The sequence below is a fragment of the Oenanthe melanoleuca genome, chromosome 1 (genome assembly GCF_029582105.1).
Source record: "Oenanthe melanoleuca isolate GR-GAL-2019-014 chromosome 1, OMel1.0, whole genome shotgun sequence".
NCBI classification, from domain to species: Eukaryota; Metazoa; Chordata; class Aves; order Passeriformes; family Muscicapidae; genus Oenanthe; species Oenanthe melanoleuca.
Window position 1 is genome coordinate 52,332,459 of NC_079333.1, and position 20,090 is coordinate 52,352,548.

The 20,090-nt window shown below is 43.6% G+C and overlaps 2 protein-coding genes across 6 annotated transcripts in view; both read right to left on the reverse strand.

Moving 5' to 3' along the window:
• Nucleotides 1-8,917: 8,917 nt before the first annotated feature.
• Nucleotides 8,918-13,777, reverse strand: MLNR (motilin receptor). The gene is made up of 2 exons (XM_056488768.1): nt 13,012-13,777; nt 8,918-11,138 (listed from the first exon to the last, which is right to left on the reverse strand). The coding sequence occupies exons 1-2, from the start codon at nt 13,775-13,777 to the stop codon at nt 10,825-10,827; spliced, it is 1,080 nt and encodes a 359-aa protein (XP_056344743.1). The 3' UTR covers nt 8,918-10,824.
• A 184-nt stretch (nt 13,778-13,961) lies between these two features.
• FNDC3A (fibronectin type III domain containing 3A) overlaps nt 13,962-20,090 on the reverse strand; it is a 110,382-nt gene continuing 104,253 nt past the window's right edge. For all 5 annotated transcript variants that reach the window (XM_056486681.1, XM_056486669.1, XM_056486692.1 and 2 more), the window contains 3 exons: nt 19,677-19,843; nt 18,989-19,116; nt 13,962-16,474 (listed from right to left, as the gene is read on the reverse strand). In XM_056486681.1, the coding sequence (XP_056342656.1) occupies nt 16,160-16,474; nt 18,989-19,116; nt 19,677-19,843 (610 nt within the window). In that variant the 3' untranslated portion in view covers nt 13,962-16,159. The remainder of the gene's footprint in view (nt 16,475-18,988; nt 19,117-19,676; nt 19,844-20,090) is intronic.

Below are 20,090 nucleotides of genomic sequence, written 5' to 3' on the forward strand. Positions count from 1 at the left end.
CAAGAGACCCCAGCCACTCCTCACACGGCTTCCCCTCAAGGCCCTTCACACTCACAGCTCTCTTTTGGACACTCTCTAATAAAATCACAGAAGAAGACTCTCAGAATACTCTGGGTTGGAAGGGATCCACCTGGATCATCAAGTCCAACTCTTGCTTGAATGGGATTCCAGAAGGGTTTTCTGCAACAGGCGGCCCAGCTGCTAATGGAGCAGGTGGAGCAAAGAGCAGAGCTCTGCTGCTGTGCTCTGCTTTCTGGTGTGATGAGGGATTTGGGGCTTGTGCTCTGACATTATTCACCTTTCACCTTCATTAATAAGTTGTGCTGGTTATCATGGTCTGTATAAACTAAGGCATCTGCTTGTGACCTCTGGACTTTTTGACCAGAGCCTCTAGGGTGGAGTGTTTAATGTCCCTGCCATTTTTTCTAAATATCAGGGAATGTAAAAACTTCTCTGTGGATAAATTTTTGGAGATACATCCATAAACTGCTGTCGTGTATAAAATCCCAAATAATTATTCAGTCAGTGACAAAAAAAATCACATCTTGAAAACTTTCAGAAGTCCTAGACCATCTAGACTAAAAAGACTAAGGACTAGAAGAACTAAAAATTAGTAAAAGAATTCCTGAGGATGTGATCTAAATCAATACAGAATTTTTTGAGTCTCAAGTCAATTGAAACCTGAAAACTAGGTAAAAGCATGAATTAGGTTATAAATAATTTCTTTTGAAGGATCCTTTTGTTTTCTGTATGGCCTAAAATTAATTTATTTGCTATGCATGCATTGCATGACTATCTCAGATGATTTTTTATTCCGTTTGGAAAAAATCCCTTCTAGACATCCTTTTTATGAAAGACTACAAAAATGATTTGTGCATTTTCCCTTACCAATCTCACAAATGTGACTGGACCATTGCTGAATTCTGTGTTAAAATACACTGCATCAAGCAAAAAGATAACATCTTTCAGTATGTGTTTCTCCCAGCATCCCAAACCCAAACCAAGACTTGCAAGAAGTCTCTGCTCTGTAACTTAGAGTCACTTCTTTGTGCTGGAGTTGTCTTCATTAGAGGGGAGGCAGCATGATAGATAGATAGATAGATAGATAGATAGATAGATAGATAGATAGATAGACAGACAGACAGATAATGTCCCATCCTACAAAGGCTTATAATCTAATTATGATCTTGAATTTGAAATCTCCCACTGATTGGATGGGACTAAAGGATTTGCTGCCTCTGTTTGCCTTCCACCAAAAGCTGTAGGTAAAAGCTAGAGGGCAGCAGACAACAGCATCTCTGTGGAACATGAAGAGGGTAATCATTCACTCCACAACCAAGAGAAATCATGTCATTCCCTAAAATTTGTCGAAAGGAAAATGGCACCAACCCTACTGCAGAAATCATCCTTGTCCAGGGAATAAGTGGGGTTCTTTTGTTGAGATTACAGTGGAGAAGAGGATAGTAGTAATGAGGAAAAGTGGTTCCTAGTCTTGCTGTTCTTTTATGTACAATTCAGGGCAATTCAGTCTTTCCAGTTAAGTAGCATGTTGCCCTCTGAGCTTCAATTTTCATAATTTACAGATTGTCAAGAATAGGCCTTTTCTCCTAGAAAGAGACCTGCTGAAAAAACCTACTGCTTCTCTCAACAGCTGCAATTTGTTCCTGCATCTGTATCTTACAAACCAAATTAATTCAATTGATTGATTGCTTACCACCCCTTTCCCCTCACCCCTTTTTTCTTTACTTAGCAGACCCGTTTGTTTAGATGTCACATTTGAGGTGTCCCAGAAGGCTCTCATTGCTGATATGTTGTGTTTTGATCTGGCAGATGGGAGAAAGCAAAAGCTCTCTTTGCCACAATGTCCTTTGGAAGTTGTCATACCCCTTGTGTTCTCGTACTTCTGGTACGTTTCCACTTGTGCAGGTACATTCTGATACACAGCTACAAAGCTGTGGGATCATCTTGACTTTCAGGATTTTGATCCTTTGCAATAATGTAATAACCATTTGGTATAGCAACAGTGCTCACAATTTACTGAGATGTTTTGCTGGGCTTTTATGGTGCTTATTGTACTGCTGTTAGTACATTTTTATACCCTCATATTCATGGTATCGGTGGACTGAAAATCTCATTCTCCATCACCATCTTTTTTGGGGTTGATTTGCTGAGAAAACTTATTCTTGCATTGCAGTTACCTGCTTTGCAGTATTTTTCTGTATCTGAGCACTGTAGGCTTTAGATCCTGGATCCAGGTTTCCTGCACTACCATCATAGCTCTTAAGGCAGATGGCTTCACACCTACCTCAAAATTGTAGTTGGAGTATAATGACAAACAGTGAAGCTTTTAATCTGTTTAAAGACTAGTAAGAAGAAGTTACAGTGCTTGTTCTTGGGGGTTTGGATCTTTATTAATCTCTAAAAGTTCTTTGACCTTTGTCTTGCCTTCTGGATTTAAAAACAAACCCTCTCCTCTTAGAAAGTTTTATCTGTGAGCTGCTAAGCATCTGTAACAGCTAGGCCCTTCAGTTCATGTAGGAAATATCAGGTATTTGTTAGTACCAAGCAAGTACAACAAGGTGCTCTTTTTATCTCTTAACACCCCTTGTATAAATGACCTTGGAACAGATGTGCTTGCTTTATAAAGCAGTGTGCTGAAGTATATGCAGTGGAAAGGGAAATAGTTGGAGTGTGTGGTGGCAGGAGTGTGATTTGTGAGGACTGTGATGCTGAGCAGGGAAACCTGCCCTGAGCAGGAGCCGTTCCAAGAGCCTCTGTCTTTATCACTTGCTGCCTTTTTCACTGCTTTGAAAAACAGTGAGATTAGGAATCATGTAAAAGTCAGTTTGACAACAGTGAAGGCAGCATCTGTCAAATCTATGTCGTGGAGGCAGAAAAAATGGTTCTGCAAATTCTCTGTCTGTCTCCTGCTGTAGAAGTTGTAGGCCCCAGTCCCTGCTTTGTGAGGGGGAGTTGAGTGTCCTGCCATGTTGGTGATGCATGGCACCACTGATAATTTTTTTGTGAGCAGCTTTTTCCTCACTGGTCATTGAAAGCAGTCAGTGATGCCTCTTCGTTCCCTCCTCCAAGCAGGGCCAGGTTCGTGCAGCCAGCCTGGAAGTGATTGCTTCTGCAGTTACCTACAGATACTTGGACTAAAACCCTCTCCTGCTTACACCTTCTGGTAAACAGCAGCCACTGGGGCACAGCAGAGGTGTTTTGTGGGGTGATCAGTGAACATCCTTTGGCTGCACCAGGGCTCCTCCCAAGTGGCACCAAGCACTATCAGGGTCCTTTGTAGCTCAGTGACCACTTTGAGTTTGCTCCACTGGCTTCAGCATGAGTGTGGGGTCCTGGTCACTCCACACCTGCCCTATAGGTCTGTGACCCAAACTCATTAGGTCCAGCTTCCCTGAGCACAGGAGTGGGATTTTGCTGCCTGTCACTTGTGCAATAAAGCTTGGTTTTAAAGGTTCTGTTGTGTAAATATCCCAAAGACTGTCCAGCACAAAACCAGCACCCTGTCTACTCTTCCAGTCTGCAAGCCCACAGAGGCAGTTTCTTCTAAGGTTGTCTTTTTTGATGACTATCAGTTGTCATGCAGTGATGTGTGCTGTCAAATGGTCTAATTTGGATATTTCTCCCTTTATGTAACAGAAATTACCTGTCAATTTTTCTTACTGGCATGTGTTTCCTTTGACAGCCTTGTCCCATGTTTTGGTGACAAGGAGGCAAGAAATCAATTTTGTTTCTCTATTTAGAAATAAATGCAGTATTCCTAGAGCCCAGACTAAAATGCAGTACATTTGACATTTCCACATAGAGGCATATTACTCCTTACACACACTGCACTTCACAAAACAAGAGGTGTCTGAGAAGAAGAAAACCAAAGGAAAGTGAGGACTCTGGCTATTACAAGCTCCTGATGAGCTGTTGTTTCTCACCAACAGGTGTAAAATGGACTCTGAAGACTAAATCAGTTAGTGAAGGGAAAATACGTAAGGAGGGAAAAATATATGGGGAAGAAATGGATCTGGGTGGATTCCATCTGTGTGATAGGGGAGTTCTACTCCATTGGACCAATTCCTGCTGCTCTTCCATGTTTTACTTTGCTTGTCCCAGGCTTGTCTCAGCCAGGGCTATTTTCAGCCATGTCTATGCTTCCCTGCTTCTTTCCTGTCCCCAGGCTCTGAAGGAGAGATCTCCCTTCACAACAGGCAGCATGGAAAGTAGCAAACATTTCTGTGTTCTGTGTCTGTCCCTTCTGCATCTTCGTGGTAACTTCCCAGAGGCAGGAAAATTGGCCTGCCACTCTGTGGGAGCAGCTTCCCTTGTCTCAGCTGCCTTAGCTTACAGATTGCTCTGGAAGAGCAGAATGCTGTGGACAAGTGGATGAGATGATTCCCTGGCAAGATATGGCTTGTCCAGGTCAGTCCAGCAGACTCTGCTGAAGTTTCTTGAAGTCTGTAAAGAGGTAATGCCTACAAGCCTCAAATAAAGTCCAGGCTGGGAATGCTGCCTGACTTGGCAGAATTGAAACCCTGGAATAAGAGAATGTTCCCTATGCTGTGCTCAGCTGCTGCAGGAGAGGGGGAAACAGCCTCTCTCCACATTCCTCTTCTTCTGTGGCTGTGGACAGCTTGTGCTTCCACAGGTTCAAAACACAACTTGTCTTTGGGGTGTATTTGCGCTCCACAGACAAAAAGCAGACCTATATTCAAATTAGAGAACTGATTTCCTTGTTAAGATGGGGAAAATTGTTGCACAGGAGCCACACATGTTGGGCATGTGCTTCCCTTTATAATCAGTTTAGCTGCAAGCTGGGCAGTGCTGGTATCCTTGATTTATAGCAGACACCAGGTCATTTTTGTTGCTTTCAAGGTTTCCTGACATTGTTTTGCAACCTCTGCAGAGTTTCAGAGTGCAGAAACATCACACAGAATGACACAAAGTATTCTGAGTTGGAAGGCACCCATAAGGATCATTGAGTCTAACCCTTAAGTGAATGGCCCAAATAGGGATTGAACCCACTTGCAGAGTCCTGCTGTGCTATCAGGATACTCCTGATAGAACAACAGTCTTATGGAACTGTCATGAGCTCTGTGATCATCATCATAGTTGGGTCTCTGGGAGAACTGACACAGAGCTGACTTGCTTTTGCTGTGGTGAAATGCTGGTCCTTGTCACATGGGATGATGTGAAATAAGTTTTGGAAGGGAAAAATTATTACTTTCATACTTTTGCTGGCTTTTCTTTCTTACTCTAGCCAGGGTAGCTGTCACCTCTGATAGAGCAACTGCACCAGCCTCCACAGGGATTTGAATGCCTCATGTTGCAGCACTACATGGTGGTGGTTCTTCCATTCCAGGTAAATACACCCTCTCATCTGGCTTGCATTCCTGTCACTTCATACTGGTTTTAGTGATTTCCAGACGATGCATCTCAGGCTGCTTCACTGTGCTGAATTTGGGCTCTTTGCTAAGGACAGTGGTATTTGATGGAGTCTGAGGTTTAGGTCTGACTTCAGCCCTCACTGAAGGAGACCTTGTGGATACATGCATGCTGGGGTTGAGAGCAAACACTCAGAATTTCCTCTCCTGCCCTGTCTTTTTATCTGTGAGTACTAGGACAGTGTCCATGAGGGGCTATGGGGAGCAATGGAACCTGTCCAAGGACTTTACTTGGCCTTCATATCTTGAGAAAAAATTGACCCAGCCCTTCTTAAGGGTTAATCTTTTTTTAAAATCAGCTCACACAGAGGCGCTGTTAAAACTTTAAACAACTTTAACATGATCTCATACAGGCTCATGGCTGATGGGGACAGGCTGTGGTCGAAGCATCTGGCTCCCCACCAATCCCTGGCAGCTGGGATGAGCCCCGTGGCAGAGATATTTGTCACAAACAACTTCTGAAAGAGAAATAAATGAATCCATCTGGTAGTTCTGGCTAGGAGAAGGAAAGGGAAAAGGAGGGAAAGCAGACAGCATTATCTGTGCTCCGCAGTGGGAAAAGGAAGACAAAGTCCAAAAGTGGAGTTGGAAGGAGCAGGGACTCATCTTGGGAAAGGGGTGGCATGCAAATGGGGTGATCTGGGGGGAAGATGAGGCAAGTGAGAGGCAGGACAGAGCTGTCAGCTCCACTGTCCTCTCCCAGGGCATATGCCACCCCCATCCTGGGTATATACCCTTGGAGTTCTGCTGTGCCAGGGGGCTTGGAGCCCCCAGCCTCCGGGAAGGAGACTGAGGTGATGTATAGGGCAGCTCTGATTCTGGCTATGGGTGACTAAGGACATCGGCTCTTGGACGCATGCAGCCCCAGGACAAACAAAGCAGTGTTGCTGCTTAGACCTGCTGCAGGAGGAGATTCCAACCTCCCAGTCTGGACAGCCATTTTCTGGTCCAAAACTGGGTTCCTTAAACACTTGGTGGCATGCTTGGAGATTTGTGTGGCCCATGGAAGCACTGGATGACATCAGCCTTAACATTTTGGGTCACCAGAGGGTTCCCACAGTGGGGTCACTGAGAAGCAGACAGCATTGCTTTTGCTTTCCAGGGTTTTGAGGCTCAGTTTGAGGTTCCATCAGTGACATCTGGGCAGGCATCAGAGATCTTTGGTCCCTTAATATTCACCCAGATGTTGCAAGTCCTCGTCTGCCTTGTCGTGAGAAGCACCAAGTCTGCCTCAGCAGTAAACAACGATGCAACAACTAGACTTGAGCCTGTGGAAAATTCTGTGCTTTACCTGATGGGAAAATCTTTCAACACCTACTGGTACCAAGTGCACAAGTGGTCAAATTTTGTGTCTGCCCCCCAGCTACTCAAATGGAAACCTTTTCCCCACTTGTTTTCCCTTAGTTTTCTTCTGAGCTCCAGGAAATCCCCACCAAAGCTCAAGTGCAGCATCACAGGTGACCAGGAACATACAGCAACAGTAAACCAGTTTATAAATAATTCCCTAAAGCTGTGAAATATACTTCTGGATACTAATTTTATCATAGATTTGGCCTATTTTGACAATGTTAAGCCTGTTCCTAAGTCAAATAGGAAGTGGCACCCCAGGGATGCTGGGGCTTTTTCCCATCAGACTTGACTGATCCAAGGCCAAGACCATGTTTGTTGGTTTAGCTAATTCAGAGCAATTTGGGCCATTTGATACCTATTTGTTTTTCCTCTTACTTTGTATAATCCCTTTATTTGACTGCTGAGATGGCCTTAGGCTTTATGTTTCCTGTGGGAGTGACGCAGCACAGTGACAAATGGAATTTTAAGGGGATGACGTCCCTGCACCTCTCTGTTTGCCAGGCCAGCTGCACATGGCCCTTGGAGACAGCATCACTCCAGCAAGTACAAGAGCAGCTTTGAACTTCAGAGCTCTTTGTTCACTCAAGTGCACCAAGCCTCTCTAAAACAGCCCTCCCTCCCTCCCTCCCTCCCTCCCTTCCTTCCTTCCTTCCTTCCTTCCTTCCTTCCTTCCTTCCTTCCTTCCTTCCTTCCTTCCTTCCTTCCTTCCTTCCTTCCTTCCTTCCTTCCTTCCTTCCTTCCTTCTCTTCCCTGTCTTCCTTCCGTCTTCCTTCCTTCCCTGTCTTCCTTCCTTCCCTTTCTTCCCTGTCTTTCTTTCCTTCCTTCCTTGTCTTTCTTTCCTTCTTTCTCTTTTTCTCATTTTCTTTATCTTCCTTCCTTCCTGGTGGGCATACCTCAATGCCAACCCAGTGCTGAGGGCCAAGCTGTGCCTTTCAACTATGATCTGTGGGAAGAATTTCTTTCCTCTCTGTTATGAAAAACCTGTTCACATGTTTAAAAATGAACGGTTTTAGGTTCCTTTCAAGCTTCAGGTGGCAAACCTTGGGTTCAGCTCTTCCTCAGTACAACCACAACTCTAGCAAGTCTCAGGGCTCTGTCAAATCACTGATTTTCTTTTCTGTGATTTTCAACATAACTACATGTGTGCTTTAAAAAAGAGACGATCTCACCATGCTCCCCTTTTTATCATCTGGTCTCTGTGCTTTTCTTTTACACCCCTGCCCCACTTTCTCTCTCTTTCTAGTCTATTTTTTCTTGTATTTTTCAGCCTTTGTGGTATGGAAACTGCTTCTGAAATACTTAGAGATAGCCTGGACTCAGAGTTCCTGGGAAGTGCTATTTTATTTACAACATCCCTGCTTACACAATCCAGTACTGAATGCCAGAGACAGCAGTGCCAGGCCTGGTTAATTCTGAGTAAACACCCCAAACTTCATCTATCTCCTAAGCCTTTGTTCTGGTGGGTAGAGAGCATTAACAGCAAGGCACTGCAATCTCACAGGTGGGATTTTGTTGCCTGTGCTACTCTACTAAGCATGCACGGGGGTACCTTTAAATAGGGATACAAATTACTTTCCCAGAAAAACAGGCCATTTCCATGCAGTCTGCGGGGGTGAGTGGAGTGCAGCCTGCTGCTGCAGTTCTGAGGCTGGGCAGGAGCAGCCCAAGCCTGGAGCTCCCTGCAGAAACAGTCACTCCATGAGCAGCCTGGGAGCAGTGAGCTGGAGTCCCGTGGAGAGGGACCCGCCTTGGACACCCTGCACACACACAGCAGAGCAGTGCCAAGGCTGTCTGTGGCAGGGAGTGCACCCTAGATAAAGGGGTTCAGGGCAGCATCCCACCAGGGCATTTTCCTCCTTCCTCCACTCACCTTGTGCTTTTGGTACCTGTGCAATTGCTTTTGGGGAAATTTCTGATGAGCAAGTGTTTCATTCTCAGTGCAATTTACCAGAAATTGATAAAGGAAAAGCCATTATCAGGAGACTGCAGGCATACAGAAGCAGATCCAAAGTCACATATCAATGTGATAAAGCTTTTTTTCCCTCCTTGGTCTTAATACATTTACAAAGATTACTGTTCATAACAACTGCTCTTTTATGATAACTGAACAACTTAATGACAACCCCCTGCAAAAGCAATCTAACCCAAGCCTTGCAGACAGTTGCTCTACACCAGCATGAAGCTGACAGAAAAAGAAAACTTTATGTGTATGCAGTGAGATTAAAGATTTCTTTCTGTCTTTAGAATTTTTTAGATTTTATTCAGTGACTCAGAGTTGCAGACTCCTTAACGGAGAACTGGTCATATTTTTAAAACTTGGAGAGGACTTGGGTTTGTTCAACTCTGCTGCTCTGAGATCTCTGAGCTAGCTGTTGAATTCTGTTGAATTGATCTGGACAGGCTGGATTGATGGGCTGAGGACAGTTGTATGAGGCTCAATAAGGCCAAGTGCTGGGTCCTGCACTTTGGCCACAACAACCCCAGGCAGCGCTACAGGCTGCAAAATGGCCCAGCAGAAAATGACCTGGGGGTGCTGGTCAACAGCAGCTGCACATGAGCCAGAGTGTGCCCAGGTGGCTGAGAAGGCCAATGGCATCCTGGCCTGTATCAGCAACAATGTGGCCAGAAGGATCAGGGCAGGGATTGTGCCCCTGTACTCAGCACTGGTGAAGCTGCACCTCAAATCCCAGTGTTTGGTTCTGGGCCACTCACTTCAAGAAGGACATTGAGGTGCTGGAGTGTGTCCAGAGAAGGGCAGCAGAGCTGGTGAAGGGTCTGCAGCACAACTCAGGAGTGGCTGAGGGAGATGGGGGTGTTCAGCCTATATAAAAGGGGGCTCAGAGGGGACAGTATCACTCTCTACAACTGCCTGAAAGGAGAATAAGTTAACAGGGAACCAACAGCAAGCATGGATATAGCATCAGTGATGCTCCTGTAAGCGCAGTCCCACGTCATCCATTTTGGTCCAGATTTACACCACTAGAGCCAATAAAGTAACAAGTAAAATGCACACAGCCAATGATCCTCCAGAGAAAACACGGCACAGCTTCTTCTAGCTTTTCCTCACAACTAGCCTCCTTCCTAAATTGTACAGTTGAAGTTTCCAATTAAAATCTTTTAGAGCAGGATTAGTGAAGTTGGTTTTTGACTTGCAGTGCAGCGTTATACAGCATGAAGTCCTGGGCATAGTCCAGCACATTCAGTGATGGGTCTTGTTTGTGTCAAGGTGGGTTAACTTGGTTTATTGTTTGCACACACAATGCACAATGTGACGCAGTGGAGACACATCACTACCATTTACTAAACACTGCTCATCTATCCTAAGGCAGTGATCTGGGTTATCTCAAGTTCTACAACAGAGGATTCGTTGCTAACATGTAAATAAAAGACCTTATTTGATCCTGTGGGTCAGGCCAAAAGGATTAAGCCCAGAGACTGCTGTGTGCAGCAGATGCTTTCCTAAGGGAATTTAGTGAAACTGCCCAGAAAAGTCCCCTTCATGATTACAAGACCAGGTACTAAAAACATACAGCTCTTTTGGTTCTTCTCAATGGCTGTTCAGGTTGGTGTATGATCTTTTTGCACCCATCTCCTTACGAGACTGTGTTTTGTAAAATCTTGTTTATAAGGAAAGTGCTTTAAAATGGTGGAGGCTATCTGGAGTTTCACCCATTACAGCTCCCAAAAAGTGCTCCTTTGCAGACCTTGGTGTTACGATTTTCAGAAAATACTAGAAATGGCACAGACCATGTGCAATGAACAATATGTAATAAAGTAAACCCATTGTTTTACTGGCAATTTACTCCAGCTTTTCCTATTGACTTCTCATCTTTCAAATATTGCACATCATTCTCCTTACTTCACGGTGCCTGCTTGCTCTGTTACCAAAAATACAGGTATCCCAAAACACAGACAGTTACAAAATACCTCATTCCCTAACAAATGTCCATCCTTTTGTGACTTTGCCATGAGAAGGAAGTTCCCTTCCTTAGGCAAGAATGCCTGAAGGAGTGCGGGGTGCATCTCAGAAGCTGGTGGTGTACTCGTTCCTCGTGCTGGCGCTGGTCTCTGTGTAGCCCCCAGCGTCTTTTGTCACCGTGAAGGCCCTTTCTGCAGCTCGGCGTGGCAGCAGCAGCTTGCAGGCTGCTGCCCTGTACTTCTTCGAAACGAGGTTGTAGAGGACAGGGTTGATGGATGCGCTCAGGTAGAAAAGCTGCAGGGCGAATATATTAAAGTACTGGGAGAACAACATCGTCCTTATGTCCCGGGTGTTTATAAATATGATCCTGCCAATGTGGAAAGGCAACCAGCAAATTACAAAGGCCAGAACCACCACAGCTATAAGACAAAATAACACATGCAGCAGTTAAGGAGTGAGTTAACTTTTCAACCATCCAGTAAACTAAATTTTACATGGCTGATTTTGCAGGTTCTTCTAACTGATACAAATGATACATAGAAATAATGGCATTAAATTGTTGGAAAACCATGAAAATGGGAATAGCATCAAGTCTGACTGTTAGTCTGAAGTAAAAGATAACTGGTAAAATTTTAAGCTAAATTGTGACATGAGGTTTGATGAGAAAAATGTGAACAACAGTGGAGCATATACAGCTGCATATACAGCACCTGTATAATTACATCAGGCACTACAGAAATCCCCCCCATCTATGTCTGTAACATCACATATGAGATAGGAAAACAGAAGTCAGAATGAGGAGTTTTCGTGGAAGCTCCACAGCAGCTCTATTTGCAGCAGAGTTGTTTTAACTTGGCATGCATCACCGAAAAGGACCCGGGCTGCACCTGAGCTACCCAAGCTCCAGAATTCACTCTATTGTGACAGGATGGTATCTAACATAAAGACTTTACAGTGTAGTTGGGCTATTGATTTTTTTCCATTAAAGCTTTTTCATGCATCCCCAGACTGTTACTGCTTAAGACAGTTACTTGCCTAGATGGATCTCTAGCCTGAGTCACTTCAGCTGTTTGCCTAGTCCTATGTTAGATTTTAACACAAGGAGAACAAATACAAATCCTCTTGCAATGGCAACGCAGCAGGAGCAGATGAGGAGCAATTACATAAGTCTATTACTGTATCCATACTTTTAATTATTTTTGTTTATAAATGCATGTAAGTAAAACAATCATTTGTAGAGCATCCTCCATGTTTCTCAGAGCTTAAATAAAAGGGATGCAGCCAAAGAAAGCTTACATCTGAAAAACACCACACACCTAGTGCTGCTGGATTTTTGAGATAAGGGGGCACTGGCCTCATTCAGTGGGTTCTGAAATCATGGATATGGGTGTTTCTGTCAGAAAACCTTGTACCTGCTTCAGTGTAAGCACTGTCTTCAAATAAGTTGGCAAAATTCTCTCAGGCTTATTAGTTTCTTTCCTCTGTGCTACACTATTTCCATGCAGCTGATTACACTCTCAGTAAAAGAAGTCTCCTCATGTTACTTGTAAAAACTACATTAAAGGTAGGCAAAAATAATAATTGGGGCATTTTGTTTTATGTTCCTTAGTCAATAGTAGGATTTCTTTTTTCTTTCCCTTCAGATTGGTCACTACTTTCAAACATTAAAGCCCCAGAGCAGACTCAGGTCTCTAACTTTCTAGAGCCTGATGCTGGGTTACTGAATGTATGACTAAGAAAATGAATTAAAATTATCAGCATCATACATCTGTAGGAAGTAATTTGGTATTATGGGATTTGTCTCCAAACAGCTCGTAGGGGCTAAGTTGCTGTTTTTCAGCCTCCTTGGGCAACCAGTGGATTTACTCCTTGGAGAGCTACAAATGACCACTAAGAACTTACTTTTCAGAAGCAGAAATTTTCTATGCAGAGGTGTTGCTGTCCGCTGGAAGAGACTGGTGATGTTAACACAGTTTTTTTGTTAGAAAGCAGCCTGAAGTTGCAGGCTACCTTGTACTTGGTTCTGCCTGGTAATATTCAGAAAACGGGTATTTCTACGGAAGGCAGTCGTGCTGCTGGATGTGCAATGGCACGCGGGTGAAGCCTCAGCTGGGAGGGAGTGAAATCCCTGTACTCCCGGGAGTACTGACGGGCTCGGCAGCGCGGCTGGGATGTCCCCCTGTGGTATTCCCTATCCTGCACGGGAGCTGCGGGTGCTCCAGCCCTGCCGTGGCCCCCCAGCCCCGGCGCTTGCCCCAGCCATAGCCCGAGGGGGACGGTAGCGGGACTCACCCAAGATGCGGATGGTCTGGCGGTGCCCCTTCTCCCGGAGGAGCGAGCTGGGGCCCCGCAGGCGGGAGTTGCTCCGCCACAGCTCGCGGCCGATGAAGCCGTAGAGGACGCTGAGGCAGGTGACGGGCAGCACGAAGTAGCAGGTGGTGACCCAGAACATGGTGGCCAGCAGGCCGGACTGCAGCGCCTGCGGGGTGGGCTTGCACTCGCGGCTGAAGTCCGTCTGGTTCTCGGGCTGCTCCACGCCGACCAGGAAGAAGAAGGGGCTGGCGGAGAGCAAGGCAAAGGCCCAAAGGACGCCGATGGTGGCTTTCACCCGGCGCTTGGTGACCACCACCTTGGCCTTGAGGGGGAAGCAGATGGCGAGGTAGCGCTCCACGGTGAGGGCGGTGATGTGGAGGATGGTGCAGTAGGTGCAGCCCTCGCTGAGGTAGTGCGAGAGGCGGCACAGCAGCTGCCCGAAGATCCAGGGCCGGGAGCGCCAGAGGCGGTAGAGGTCGAAGGGCAGCCCCATGAGGATGAGCAGGTCCGAGACGGCCATGCTGCCCAGGTAGAGGTTGGTGGTGGTCTTCATGTCGCGGTAGCTGCGGATGACCAGCACCGTGAGGACATTGCCCGCCACGCCGAGCACGAAAAGCCCGAGGCAGACGGCGGTGATGGGAACGAGCACCCACATGGGCAGCGCCAGGCACAGCCGCTCGTCGCAGGGCGGCCACGGCCACGGCCACTCGGGCTCGCCCTCGCTGCCGTTCCCGCCGCGCCGCATCCCGCCGGGCCGGGCCGGGCCGGGGCCGGGGCAGCGCCGCTCCTTCCCCGGGCCGGCCCCGCCCCGACCCCGCAGGTACCGCGCCCCCGCCCGCCCGCCCCGCCCCGCCCCGCGGGCACAGGGAGCCAGGCAAGGAGGGAGGGCAGGGGGCGGCGCTGCGCGCACAGGACTGACCACCAGCAGCGAAAAAGAAGGTACTTTTATTGTCCACAGACTCTTAAAGGTACTTTGCTACATCGTTTTATGTATTTTCTATCAGACTATACAGGTTCGTCTTCATGGAGCCCGACGTTGTACAACCGTAAAGTGATATGTTTGGTAGTGTATCTATAGCGTTTTAAAAACTTTAGAGTTTCTCTTTTTCTTTTATTTATTTATTTTTGGAATGTACAGTATATGAGGTAAAATTAAGATTACATTAAAAACTGTCTTCAATGCAGTAATATGCACTGAGGCTCAAATGGCAAATACACTATTAAATGACTATCAAAAATAGGAGCTCATTTGAATTTTACTATGAAAAACGTTAAGTCACTGCAGGTTACCTGCAGTAACAAATCTTACCGTTTTAGACATTCAACCGTAAGAAATCTCTGGGCTGTGACACGCAACCTCATTTGCACTGCCAAACATGGCACTTTTAAGAAGGTTCTAGAAAACATCAGTTATCACGGTATCCTGCGGGAAGGTATCAGCCTATACGTACAAATGACAAATTCGAAATAAAATGTAAACATACAGTACATTTTAAAGACAGGTCGTTCTCGCCACGTGGAGGCCAAGTTCTTCGCCATTTCTTCTTTTTTTTCTTTAAAAAAAATGAAACTCAGCAACATTATTCTACAGCACAGATCATTGGACGTATAAACAATTACAATACATGCCCGTTCTAATATAAGAGAAATTCTTCAGAGATCTTCAAAGCACAAGACAGAGGTTCCTTTTTTTATTATTATTAAGACTGACAGAAGTGTTTAATACTATTAAAAATGCTAAACTGAACACAACTAGAAGTCAGTAATGATCCACTATCTTGTAACTCAAATAAATTAAAAGTAGCTAATTACAAAGTGTATAACAAATAACATAAGTGTGATGAGACAAGGATTTTTTTTTAAAGATAGTTTCACTACAAGCTTTGTGTCACTGGCAATCATTGACATCTAGCAAGATGTTCAATGGGATACTTGTTAAAATTCAGTCTGGTCATTCAAGAACTCACAAATGCAAGCTCACAAAACATTGATGAGTTATGCAATTGCAAAGTGCTCTAATGCAACATTAACTACATGCAATCAACAATTTGGTACAGTATCCAAAGAGACATTACATTAAACATTAGGATCTCAAGAAAAAAGCAGCTTTAAGTTTTCTGGTGCAAATTACTACACTTCGTCTTCTGATTTGGTGCCCCAAAGAAATGAAGAAGGAAAGAAAGAAAGGAAGGAAAAAAAGAGAGAGAAAGATAGAAACAAAACAAACAAAAAAAAGGCAGTGCTTATTTCTGGTGGATATGGCAAGTGAATGTTGGGGAAACAGCAAAAATTCAATAATGAATTTTATCTCAAAATTCTATTGACTAGCCAAAATCAGAGGGCACAGACATCTGTATAAACTGCATCCAATCAAAGGTCAACTTTGGAGATGTGTTTTTCAATTTAAATAAGGTCTCTCACACTCTCCCTTCTATATTCAGAAGAAGTAAAAGAGGCATTTTTGTAAGTAAACATCAAATCCTGGGGGTAACATAAACCACTTGTGCCATTTCCTTGTAGTCTTTCGAAAACATCTACTTGCAGTGAAGAACTCCACATTTATCAGATAAGAAGCTTCCTTCATGCATACTCTTCCATCCAGTTTATTATTTGCTGCCTGAGAAAAGCCCCTTCTGTTTTTCAGCATAAATCCTGCTTCCCAAATAATTAAGACAAATGAGGAGGTAGAAATACAGCGCTAAATTGCTTTCACAGCATCAGATTAATATTGTGTACAGCACAAGTTTGTTAGTGTAAGTTTTAAATGCGATCTACACATTCTTCCCTGTTATGTTAGCAACCCTTAGAAGTGTGGGCCAGGAAATCATCTTTACACCTGCATTTACTGGTCAAACCCTTTTCATTAAACACTACGTGCCTGCCCCATATCGAGTTTGTACTGCATGAAGGCATATAAAGAAAAGATTATATTTCTGTGGCTTGCATTTTAATAACATGTGTCAGCCTATACCTACGAGTAAGCATTTTAAAGTGGCTGAGAAAGTTTGCATCAGTCCCAATGCCGGTGCTAAATGCCTGGTTTTGTAAAAGCAAGAGAACAGAATTACTTTTAGATTATGAGAAAGTAAAATGTAATGGGCAGCATTATAAAATAGATCTCTTTTCTTCACTTTATGACGAAGTACTGAATGATAACAGCAATCAGAATGGAAAAGATAGCAAAAAGTGCAAGGATGACAGCAGCACACACTTGGTCACTCTGTGACCATTGTGTCCTTGTGGTTTGCACAGTGTCCTTGTTGGTGCTTGCCGGTGGTTCAGTCCTCTGAGAGATGAATAGCACTGGGGCGCTGTAGGGGCCCACCAGGTCCTGGTGACCCGCGGCCTCTTGGCACTGGCGAATGGCACACACGCGGAATCGGTATTCACAGTTCAGCTGGAGGCCTGTGTACCGGAACGACCAGTCCGGGCCCTTGTAAATCTGGCAATGAGGGGGAAAAGGGATACATCAAGTAAAAAAGTACTATATACACACATGTATCTTAGTATGGCTTTGTTTATGGTGAAGGTAACTAAAAAGGTGACTCACCAGCGTTTTCACCCACGCAAAGAAAGACAAAAAGCTCAAGCACACAATTTAAACACCAGATAAAACCTTCAGTTCTTTTGGTGAAACACAAGAACTATGCTTGCTTGTGTAGAATGATGAGTACACACCAAATAAACTCTGTCACAAGCCCCAGCATTCAGGTGTTGTAGTGACCACCCAAAATGGGATGCAATTTACGATATCGTATCACAGGATTTTAGGCAGTTAACTCTCTATATCAAGCCAATTCATTAAGTCTAATCCAATTCAATTTGTTGTAGTTATCTGTACTTAAAATATTATGATTTATCCAAATAAACACTGTATCAGGAAAGCCAGAGAGACCCCTCTGTGATTCTTAATTTCATCATATTTCCCAGTCAGAGATGACTTATGAGGGTGCTCTCCAGAGGTCTCTCAGGTGGCAGGTTAACATGAGTTCACAATGCTTCAGCATGGAGTGCCTATTTCAGTGAAATCTAAATTCTGGTTTCTCAAATTAACTAAATGTGCAGCTATGTAAATGTTCTGTGAAAGCAAACAAAACTCATAAAGGCACAGTTCACAAGCTATAGGTACTTCAATAGGTATGGAGGTATTAGGAGAGTAGCACAGAGCAATTTGATTTATTTCTTTAAACTCTTTCACCCTCCCACCTCCAAATATCTGGATTTGCTTTATTTAACTCATAGCATGATACAGAAATATCACATCATGAGGAGCTTTCCCTACAGTTGCCATACTTTTAGACAGTATCCCAAATATGCACACTAGAAATGTAAATAAACAGGAAATCCCTTCTGATTCTGTTGTTCGAAGAGTTCTTGCTGTGCCTGAGGCTACTCTTAAGAGTTCTCTGACAAGTTGAGCTTTACTGGAATCTACAGCCTAGGGACTTTTTTCTCTGAGGCAGGGCAAGCCATTGGAAATGCAGCTTTCTCAAAATTCTGCTAATTTGGATCATGCATTTGGGAATAAGCAAACAGGCCACTGACACACATCCTACTCCAGCTCCAGCTGTGCCAGCTGGCACGGGTTACCATCCTCAGCTGCTTGTCCCCAGTGCCTTACCAGAAGTTGCCTTCTCCTCCAGTGTGTTTCCTGGGGTATTTATAGGGTTGCTTCCTAACCCTAACCCCTTTAAGATCTTTGACTGATGTTTACAGCTCAAACAGCACATTATTAACTTATTTTGTCTAGGATGGAGGGAGCAATGACATGGAACAATTTGGGTGATGGATCAGGGAGGAGGAGAAGAGAGTGAAGTTTTGGTAGTGAACAGCTTAGAGCAGACTTCTAGGCAGTTTATGTTTTGTCCGTGTCAAATAAAATTGCCACCATCATGTTTAAGTGTCTTAAAGGCTGTTTTTATACTGTTTAGTACTTGATTGTTCCAATTTTAATTTTTGCAAATTAGACTTTTCATTTTATTCTAATTTACTACGCTAGACTGCTCTGCAGAGGCAAAAGCAATCACACACCTCAGTCTACTTTGTTATTACCATACTCAAAGAGCAAACTTTATTTTCTTGCCCAGGTCATTTGACAATACACACTGATATTCAATGTGATTTGACTCTGTGTCTGAAAGCAACACAGACCACGCCTTATGTACCTAATATTGCATTTACAATGTTGAAGTTACAAAAAAGAATATTCACATGGCAAGACATCCCAGCTTATGGTTCATCTTTTACTGAAAAATTTAACAAATGGCCATAACTGACACAGTGCTACACCAAAAGTTATGAACATATTAAGGCCTATAATCTACCATAGCACAGGCAAAACACAGGTAACATTGAACTATAATAAAATTATAATACACTAGAATTAACTGTTCCTGTCCTGGAAAGAAAGTTCATTAGCTTAATAGTATTAAACAGTTTTCAAGCCTAATTTCATGTCAAATATCAGGCAGTGTATAAACTCTGAAGCAAAAAAAAAAAAAAAAAAAAACACCAAACCAACCAGGAAGCAAAATCAGCACTGAATGCAGGATAATTTGTACCTTGGCATTTTTAACTGCTTTTTTGCTCTTAGTGCAAAGAGAACCCTTTGCCCCTTTTTTCCTCAGTCTCAATTCTGTATCATTAGGTAAAAGGTTTCTTTTTGTCAGTTGTTCCATTAGTGGATGACTTCCTCACCACTTGACGTGTCAAGCTGTATTTAGTAAACATCAATGTAACCCAGAAAGGCTATAATTTAGTGCAGAATCTCCTTCTGAGATGAAGGGGATGGGTTTAGGAGATAATACCTTATTTTATGTAGTAACAAAAAGTTGACATGGTGACTAAAATCATACTGGAACACAATAAGCTTTACTAAATCTAATAACTAATTTTACTGAACTAGTTATCAAAAACAATAATTGAAAAAAACTACAACAACTTGAACATATCATACCTGTTTGAATTCTGAGTCTTTTCCCACCATGACCTGAAGACAGTAGATAACTGGATCACCCTTCATGGGCTGCAGAAGCTCCCATGTGATTTCACAGGTGTGATCGTTTATTCTCTCTATCCTTGGTGCTGAAGGAAGGAAGCACAAAAGTGACAGCTAGCTCTGCTTTCCCCATCTCATACTGCCATATTCTAATGACCTTTAAAATTCTATATTCTGCCTCTTATTTTGTATCAGAGAAACAAAAGATTCAGATTCAAATTATTCTTCTTTCAGTGTTTTCTGGAGCAACAACAATTCATATAGGCCTCTCTTCCTAATTTAGCTATCATCCAAGAGAAAGAAAATAAAATTTAGTCACTGTAAGTGTGCATCATATACCAAAACACCCCCAAACAATGCTTAAAATTATTCTAAACATGCCAGAAGGCATTTTCACCTTAACTTGCCACTCTCCTGGTAAGCAGGGGATTCTAAGTACAAACTTCTTATGTCAAAGAATGCATAAACCCCAAGCCTTTCATTCTTGGAGAGAATATTTTAGGCAATTACATGAAAGGAACATTCTCCCACTATCCCTACTTGCACTTGAAAAGGGCTTAGTATTCTCAATATACTAAATACAACATAATACCAAAACCAACCTGCTATCCTCCCACCCCCTAAATGAAAAAAGAAGCACCCTTACCTTTCAAGGCAGCTGGAACAGATTTGGGAGTAGTGAAAATATATTCTTGAGAAAGGGGACCTTCGCCAGCTTCATTACATGCCTGAATACAAAATTTGTATGATGTTGACTCACTGAGTCTTTGAACTTTGTATGTATGACATGGTCCTCTGTATAAGGATACAAACCTGAAAATGGAACAAGTAGCTTATTTTGAACACAGAAAAGGACTTCCAAAGCAGATAAAGTATTGTCTTGAAATCTGTTCCCATAATTTCCCAGAATCTAATGAAAAGCCCAGAAACACTTATTTCAAATTTAAACAGTGTTCTGGCTGCTATGAAACAATAAGCACATTTTCCAGGGTCAGGTTTTTATTTCTCATGTCTTTGAAATAAAAATCTCTTGCACAACGAACACTACAGATTCTCTCTT